Below are 8,690 nucleotides of genomic sequence, written 5' to 3'. Positions count from 1 at the left end.
ACGATGTACAAATGCGCTTTACACAATTGATGTGTGTATGGATTGGGATAACAGTTGTATGAGCCCCTAATAAAATGTTTAAAAAGAAAAAAAAAATTTTTGTTATGCCTCAAAATGTCTCAGCTTTTTAAAATGACCTCAAGAACAAATACCGACGTTAACTCCTTTATAGGCACCTATAATTTCATAAAAGACCAACTTTTTAAAAATGTAGTAATAAATGACTAACATTTTGAACAGTATATAAGTGCTATAAGACATTTTAAGTATCATTTTAAATATTAAAGTGTAAATTATATATTGCTACACATTGCATTTGAAGTTTTAAATTGTAATTTTAATCTAAAGTGTTACTTTTTTTCTAATTTGGGGAAAAATTGATATAGAAAACAACAGAATAACGTTAAAATAAAGCTTTGTGTATTATGCAACTTATTTTTTAATGTTGCTTAATCTTTTTTTCTTATGTTTATATATATAAGAAGAATTTATATAGAATAAACTCACTGTTAATTAATAGGGAAACCCGAGGCTTTCTTTAACCTGAACTCTGCCTAGTGGAAAGAATGAAGCCAAGCCAAACTTGAACACTAGTCTTTAGTGAAATTCAATCTTGATTCCATTGCTTCTAAAGATGAGCTGCTTTTCTGTTTCAACCCAGTCTGATATGGGTAAAACCAGACCACTGAGCAGTAGGATGGAAATCTAGTACTCATTTGAAACAGGCCAGTACAGTGAACCGTAGGTCAGCCATGCTTGTTTACCAAACACACTTGGTAAAAATGTAAGGGGTGGCATCTTTGGAAAGTCTCATGGATGACAGAGTATGCAGTTTGCTGGGTCTCCTGCTACAAACGATTAGAAGTTTGTGAAAAACTCACATTCATCACTCTCTTCTGTATTGTGAATACTACTAATATTTTTCAAGTTGGCATGGATGATCCAAAGCATCTGTAATGGTGGGCCATAGAACGAGCAAGGTGGAACCAAAAGGCAGTGCTACAGATGAAGGTGTTGTCAGGTGCTGTGAAGTCGGCTTTGACCCTGTGCACAGACCCTCTGTTTTGTATAGGAAGGACAAACACATTCTTTGCTTTTAGACCCAGTTCTGCTTCTTTTTCATCTGTGAGATTTAAGATTTAAATTAGGCAAGGAAGAGTAGAGAACAGCATTAGAAATCTTTTCAAGATTCCCCCATAGACACTTAACTAACTGTGTGATCTGGTTTTGTCATTGTCGGTTTATTTGTCTGTCTATTGGATGATATCTCATTTTCTCTAACGTGGGAGAAATACTAATTTTCTTTGGGGTTTTCCTCTTTAGCGGTGGGTCTCGGAAAAGTTCATTGTTGAGGGCTTAAGAGATTTGGAACTCTTTGGAGGTAAGTACGATACAGCATTTAACTTTCATTTCAGGATAAATAGGACTCCTCTGTTTTGACTTCGGTCAGTTTGTAGAAATTAGCCATTCAGAGGACCAGTGTAAGCTATGGTTGTTTGACTGGTGTGGCTCTTTCTTGGTTCCTTAGATTCCAGAGCGTGGAGGACATCTCAGTAGTAACCTGGCAGTGGTCCTGGGCATGTCCTGATTGTGGGAAATCCAGTCTGTACTTAAAGGGGCATGTTTTCTTCTAAGTATTTGTCCAGTTGAAATCGTATTCCCAAGAGGAAAATAAAAACAAGGGCTTAAAAGTTTCTAGTCTTAAAGATTTTAAAGTCAGAACAATGCTGAAAAAAATTTTTTTGTCCTGATCAATCTAATTGAATGATCTTTTCATGACAGACATTATGAGATTCAAGAAAACTGAGATATCTGTCAGGGCACAAATATTAAAATCTTGTTATATTTAAAAGTTACATTTAGAAGGTAAGTAGGTTGTGAACTTTGAAGATTAACAGGCTTAACACTTCCCTTTGGCCATTTTTAAAGAGAGCCCTTTGGAGGACACTGTAATCTTAATTTTAGGCAAAGAACTTAGTTTTCTACAAAGCTAATCATAGTAGCATCTGTTTTTCTGATCCTATAGCTAAAGGAATAGGTTGCCAGATTGTGTATGTGAGTTAACTGATCCCAAATAATCCCCAAATGAAGGACCTTGGTGCTGGGGTAGGAGTGGGGGAGCAAAAGGTTTGCCCTCAGTTGGTAACTAGAAGGTTGATGTTTTAAGCTCACCCAGTGGCACTACTGAAGAAAAAGACCTGCCAGCCTGTTACATAGTAATTACGATCCAGAAACCCTGTGGAGCAGTTCCCCTCTGGGGGTCTCCTAAGGCACAAGTCAACTACACAGAAAAAGTCAACAGCAAACTACCCACAAATAGGCATGAATCATGGAAAGCTTAACCTTGTGACTAGAGTGTATTGATTAGTTTGTTTTCCTCAGTGCTACTCAAAGAACTTCTGGAGTTGTATTATAGGTGAGCTTAGCGCTGTCTTTTAGACAAATGAGTTTTAAAAAGGAATGAATTATTTTTGTTCCAGTTTTAAAGAGTAAACGTTAGCTGCATGCTCAAGGAAGGGCTTCCGGAACAAAACACCTGCCTTGTGGGCCTGTTCTCATTCTCTCCCATCATAAAGGGGCATGAAACGGGCATCGATCCGAAACCTAGTTTACAATGAATTTGTATGTGGATTAAATTCATTGCTTTTGGTTTCAATGTCTTGGGTATAGGCACTCTGGCTGCCTTTTGACAGTGCCCTAATCAATGATTCAAGGAGGATGGAGACCTTTTTTATAGACCATTCACTGCGTGGTGAAATTTGTTATGGAGTCTCTGCCAACTTCGAATTTCCCTTGTACTTTGGAAGACTTGGTGGTTAGATCTTTTTAAAAAAAATCTGTTTACCTGGCTTCTTTGGCGGATTCAAGCAGCTGCTCCTGCCATTGGTAGATTGATGCCTAAGGCAAAAAAAATAAAATCATCTTGAGGCCAGTTGACTCCACTACGCTACCTTGTAGGTGGATGTACAGCTATGATTCTGTATCGTTTCAGAGATTGGAAAGGACCCCTGGTGGCATAATGAATTACGAGTTGGGCTATTAACCCCAAGTCAGCAGTTCAAAACCACCAGCTGCTCCAAGGAAGAAAGATGAGCTTTCTACTCCCGTAAAGTTTTATTGCTTCAGAAGCCCACACGGGGCAGTTCTAGTCTGCCTTTCAGGGTCACTGTGAGTTGGAATCAACTCAATGGTAGCGAATTTGGGTTTTTAGAGAAGAAATCTGAAACAGTGTAAGTTAAGGTATTTGGAAATGTTCGACACCCCCAGTACTTTACAATTAAGTCATCCTCTTTGATGATTTTGATTACTGTTACAGAATAGAAAGTCAGAAGCAGAGATTCTAAATGTGTCTAAGAGTAAACAGTTGTCTTAGTTGACCTGCCTTTATTGTTACCCAGAACAGCAGTGTCAACAAGCCCCCTGCTGCATCTGTTCACAGAATAGACCAGATCTCACTGCACAAGCAAAGGGGCCCCCATATCAAACTTTTTTTTTTTAACCCTGAGTTTTACTCTGCACTCCCTGGAGTGTGGTCATCTATTAACTTGAAAAGAAACACTTCATTCACAAAGGAGAAGACTCTGCCACCAGTGGATCGAAAGTGACAGCGTGTGCTCCTGAGACACGGATGCAGAGCTAGAACTCTTGTGGCGGAGTTCAAGGCCGCTAGAGAATGAATGCCCCCGCAGCTGGGCCAATATTTGAAGCGACTGAGATGGCCATTTAAACCCTCATCTACCTGCAGCATGTTTACTGTGGGTCTCTGTGTGTGTGTGTGTGTGTTTATATGTAGCACCACAGGCATTTTTGTGTTGTCATGACTCTTAACCAGTTTCTATTAATAAGTGTAATTGCCATTGCAATAATTGCTGTTCTGAATGTGGGTGTGTCTTGTGCCAAAAAAAAAAAAAAATGCCAACAACCAATTTCTCTACTCCAGAGCAGCCTCCGGGTGACACTCGGAGAAAAGTAAGTGTCGTGCTAGCCTCTAGCACTGTGGCCATTGCATGGAGATGACTTGTGGACATTTGTGTGTTCTGTTGGCTTCTCTGTCACTGAGCTGCATTTGGAGTGTCATTATTTGTCAAAAATCAGGTTTCACCCTGGAAAAAAGTTGTGAGGTATATATAGTCTGGAGAATGAAAAGTCTCCTGTACTTCTTACCTCTGTCCTGGGAATTACAGTTTCCCCACCATCACCCCAGCCCCTTGCTACCCAACTCTACCTCCTCTCCTCCTCTCCTCCACAAACAGTGGCTAATGGTACCGAATTTCCCTGCCTTAACTGTTCATAATTAATTTCAGTCCACAGAGAGAATATCGTTCTCTGTCTACATAGGGAGGCAGGACCTCAAATCTCCCACCCCAAAAGAAGCACAAGATCGAAAAATTATTCTTTCCCTATTTGCAAAGTGACAAGACTCTTGCCCTGCCTCCTGCTCATGCCTAGTTTAGCTAAGGCACCAGCACCCAGTGCATGCGGGGCTCCTTACAATGTTTGTCACCTGAGTGCCTTCCAGAGGGCGGCTAAGAGCGCTGGTCTGGGGGATTCACACCTCTCTCTAGACTCGCAGGTGCCCCACGCTGCGCACCACCACCACCTCACTCCCGCCCAGCCAAGGAGGGGATGAGGATTAGGAATTTCTTTGAGAAAGGTGGTGGCTGTGTTTATGTAGATTGCTAGTCTGGGACTTCTGTCAGATGGAGAGCCCCAAATTCCCTATGGAATCAATTAGCAATATTTTTTCCCCCAGAATATAATACCAACTCACAAGATGGCATTATTATATTTTCAAAGATACCAGCATTATAACAAAAGTTATCCTAGGTGAAACCTGTGTGTTTATTTGGCATCATCTCATAAATACTGTTTTTGTGTGCTTCATCATATGTATTCTGTCTTTAGCTCTTTAAACAAAGTTAGCATTTTATTGCCATTTCTGGGTATCAGCAACTGGTGTATTTTTTCCAACGCTCTAAATTCAATAGAATGGTTTTCATGGGTGAAGAAACTAAGAAAGACTTTGATAGAATTAGTTTCTTTGTCAAGACAATATACTGTAGCTATACATTATACCTGCAAAAGGATGCCATGTTGCATTCAAAGAGAGTGGGCACAATCTTTCTTGCCCCCGTGAATTTCAGCCTCCAACTCAATAAAGAGTCGAACTGCTCTTCCGAGGCAATATTCAACCAGGCCTTGTCCTTCAGAAATACTGCTGACTGTCTCCCATGTCTTATATGTGGCAGACCGCTGATGGCAGCGGGGACACGAACTGTGTCTGTAGTGCTGTTCCGCTCCCATCAGCAGTGACAGTCTTAGGATCCCACAGGTGGGCCGTGATGAGTCAGCATTGACTCAGTGGCAGTGAGCTTGGTTTTTGGTTTGGTCTTCATTAAAAAGAAAGATTCCTGAGAAGTTGGGGTTTTTTTAACGTGACAATTTCCACACAGCAAAACTTAGTGGTGATTTATCAGCTGAGACAGGCATGGAACAGCTCGTGAGGTCCGTCACACTGAAGAGCCTCCATGTTCAGAGGAGGTAGGGACATGGGGTCAAGGAACCACAGCGGCCACTAGACTGGTTCACTCATTGCCCAGGGCTTCATGTTCCCAGTCACCTTTAAAATGAACACTGAATACTTAGTTGTATTCCACAAAAATAGTAGAAATATTTGTCAAGTGACTGACTAGTCACAGCACGGTGGAATGACTTACTCTACCAGCTCCACATCTGGTCTGTGGCAGTGCGACGGGTAGGCAGAGTCCCTCTCAGGGTTATGGGAAGTGCATGACTGAGAGAGCGAGCACATTTGGGACAGCAGCAACCACAAGTGGGTGGCTCTAACCAACAGAAACGTATTTTCTCACAGTTTATGACGTTAAAGGTGTACATTCAGGATGCTCGCTCACGGAAAGGCTTTCTCTTCCTGTGGCTTGGCACGTGTCTTCCCCGTCTCTGCTTCCTACTCTGCATCGTTAGCCTCATTTATATCCTAAGTAGAGAGGCATGAGACACACCTGACCTCACCGACAGCACCTGGGCCTGATTAACATAATGTAGGGTCATATCTACAAGCGCGTTGTTCGGTGCCATCCAGTTGTTTGCCAGCTTACAAGACACTGCACCATCCTCCTCATCTTTCTACAGTTGTGCCCATTCTTGCAGCCGCTGCGTCATTTTTAACTCCTTGAGGGTCTTCCTGTTATTTTTTAACTGACCCTCTAATTACCACGCATGGTGTCTTTCTCCAGGAACCGGTCCCTCCTGATACCGTGACCAAAGACCGTACTTGTTGTTGTTCTGGCTGTCCACGTTTGGTATTCTGAGTGCGGCAATCGTCATCGATACCGCAGCTCAAAGGCTTCACTTCTGCAGTTTTCCTTCTTCGTTACCCAGCTTTCTCGTGCATGAGCCAATTCAAAGCAACACAATCAGGATCAGGTGAACCTTAGTCCTCAGAATGACATCTTGCTTTGTTAACACAGCATTTTGCCCAGTGCAGTGTGTTATTTGATTTTTTAATTGCTGCTTCGATAGGAGCTGAAAGCGGATCGAGGACAATGAAGCCCTTGCTAGCGTCCTTGTTTCTCTCTCTGTTACCATGTTGTCTGTTGGCTCAGGTGTGAGGATTTCTTCTCTCTGTGTTGACGGGTAACCCATACTGGACGCTGTAGCCTTTGATCTTTATTAGTATGTGTTTCAAGTCCTGCTTGCTGAACAAGCCCAGAGTCTTTGTCTTTTGAATCATTTAAATAAAATGTAGATGAGGCATTATGCATATTCCATCCTGGGGCAAAAGTCCTCTTGATTTGCGAACCTGTGAAATTGAGAATACGTTGTCTGCTTCCAAGGTACACTGGTGGGAGTAGCATAAGGTAGACATCTCCGTGGAAAATGAGGACCTAGAGCGAAGAGAGGGTAGTGGACACTAAGCAAGTATGGAATCCAGCCAAACAAGTGACATGAGCTGTCCGCCTGGGCAGTGGCCCGCCTTCCAGACTCTGGGTGTTGGCCGTGGCTTCTGGATTCTGGGTAGAGGCCCCTTGGTCTCGGGCTTCAGCCCTGCCTTCCAGGCCCACTCGGATGACAACTCGGCTCCTTTGGTTCTGGGCGGCCCCATTCTCCTTATTCGTCTGAATGGCGACCCTCTCCTCTAACCTAGCAGACCCCTCGGGCATGGCAGACCTCTGCCACTTCAGCTTTAACGAGAGACTCCATTTTCTTGGCCAAACGGCATGGCAGTCCCATACCTTTGAACCAAGTTGGTGAAGATCAAACTCTTTGAAGCCTAGCAGGCAGGGGCCCTATCCTTTGAGCTAAGGCCCCTCTACCTCCTGTGCTCCTCCCAGCAATTCTGCTGACCTGAGCTGACCCAGGGAGGGCTCCTTTCTTTTCTAGGACGACAACAGATGTCGCTCCTTTGGCCTGTTCTCTGCCTGTAGAATTCAAAAAGGCAGGCAGTACTCTTAAGTTATTTGGTCGAAGTAGAGGGTTTTCTGTTCCATCAGTCACAGGCTAAATCTGTTTAAGAAAAGATGGTGTAGCCATGTCCGTGGTGAACATTCTAGGACAAACGGCCTTAGTTTATGGAAGCTTTGCGTAGACAACTTAGCGAACAAGCAAGCTTGTGCCAGCTTTGTTCTGGCCACGGGGAACACATCAGTGAACTGAACAGTGCATGGTGAAGGCCCTATGCCGCGCGCATCCTCGTGGAGACAGTGCTGTCGGGAAGCGAGTGAAGCAGGCCATGTGACAGATGTCACTAAGTCTGGTCACTTTTCCTAGTTGAACCGACTCTTGGGGGGAACAGTTGGCATGTAAATTAGACCTCAGTGATGAGCAAGAGGCAGCGATGGCGGAATGGGGAAGTGAAGGGCTAGATTGGACCAGGCAGAGGAAGCAAGCGGCTGGGCCCCTTAGGTCAGAATATGCCTGTTTGTAACAGGACAGAAGTAGCAAGTGTGGCGAGAGGGGCACCGGGCGGGATCACGTTCCTATGACTGCAGAGTAATTCAGTCCCTGAGAAAACAGAACCTGCAGGGCAAGGCTGTGTGCGGGGGTTGGAGGCATACGGTTAAGAGGATGAGTCTCTAAAAGACAAAACTAGTATGCAGCTTGTAAATCCTAAGCATGTAGGGATTGCCACTTGAGAGCTCTTGGGCTGGCCCCCTAAAGCCACCGCCTGAAAAGGTCAAGTGTTAGGAAAAGCACACGCATCCAGTGCTGGTAGGAGTTGGGGAGGCAGAGCCATGGTGGGAAACTGTAGTGGAGCTTGTGAGGTTGAGCGGTCCAGTCATGTGTGGCCTGGCAGATTCCTGCCCAGGCACGAGGACCTCTTGCATGGATGCACCAAGAATTGTGTTCAGGCTTGTTAGCAGTAACCCAGCTCATAAATGCACAAAATGCTCACTAGCATTAAAATTGAGGTGCACCCCACGATGAGTAAATACACGCAAACCCTGAAGATGGGTGGACTGGCTAAATACAAGAACATGGATGAGTCTTAGAAATCTTAACATGGATGAAATGAGAAATGGACCTTCTTTGCTAAATGAGCTCACTTTTGCTTGCCTACTGGGGCTTGGCTAGCTCGTGCTGCTATGATCGGAATGCCACAGTGGAGGCGGCCAGGAGTCCGGAGTCAGGGCACTAGCTCCAGGGGAAGGGTCTCCCTGTTGGCTTGGGGG

General features: G+C 44.1%; 1 protein-coding gene across 5 annotated transcripts in view; it reads left to right on the top strand.

Annotated features, from left to right (window-relative positions):
* STRADA (STE20 related adaptor alpha) overlaps positions 1-8,690 on the top strand; it is a 28,229-nt gene that overhangs the window by 12,588 nt on the left and 6,951 nt on the right. For 2 of the 5 annotated variants that reach the window (XM_004707269.2, XM_045299733.1), the window contains exons 3-4: positions 1,324-1,381; positions 3,941-3,969. The exons of 2 other annotated variants lie outside the window; for them this stretch is intronic. In XM_004707269.2, the coding sequence (XP_004707326.1) occupies positions 1,324-1,381; positions 3,941-3,969 (87 nt within the window). The remainder of the gene's footprint in view (positions 1-1,323; positions 1,382-3,940; positions 3,970-8,690) is intronic. One more of the 5 variants, XM_045299736.1, reaches the window with a different exon arrangement.

This window comes from Echinops telfairi, unplaced genomic scaffold (assembly GCF_000313985.2).
Source record: "Echinops telfairi isolate 266 unplaced genomic scaffold, ASM31398v2 ScPeMD7_7458;HRSCAF=8496, whole genome shotgun sequence".
Lineage (NCBI taxonomy): Eukaryota > Metazoa > Chordata > Mammalia > Afrosoricida > Tenrecidae > Echinops > Echinops telfairi.
The sequence above is the reverse complement of the archived record's forward strand: the minus strand, read 5'-3'. Positions and strand labels throughout refer to the sequence as shown.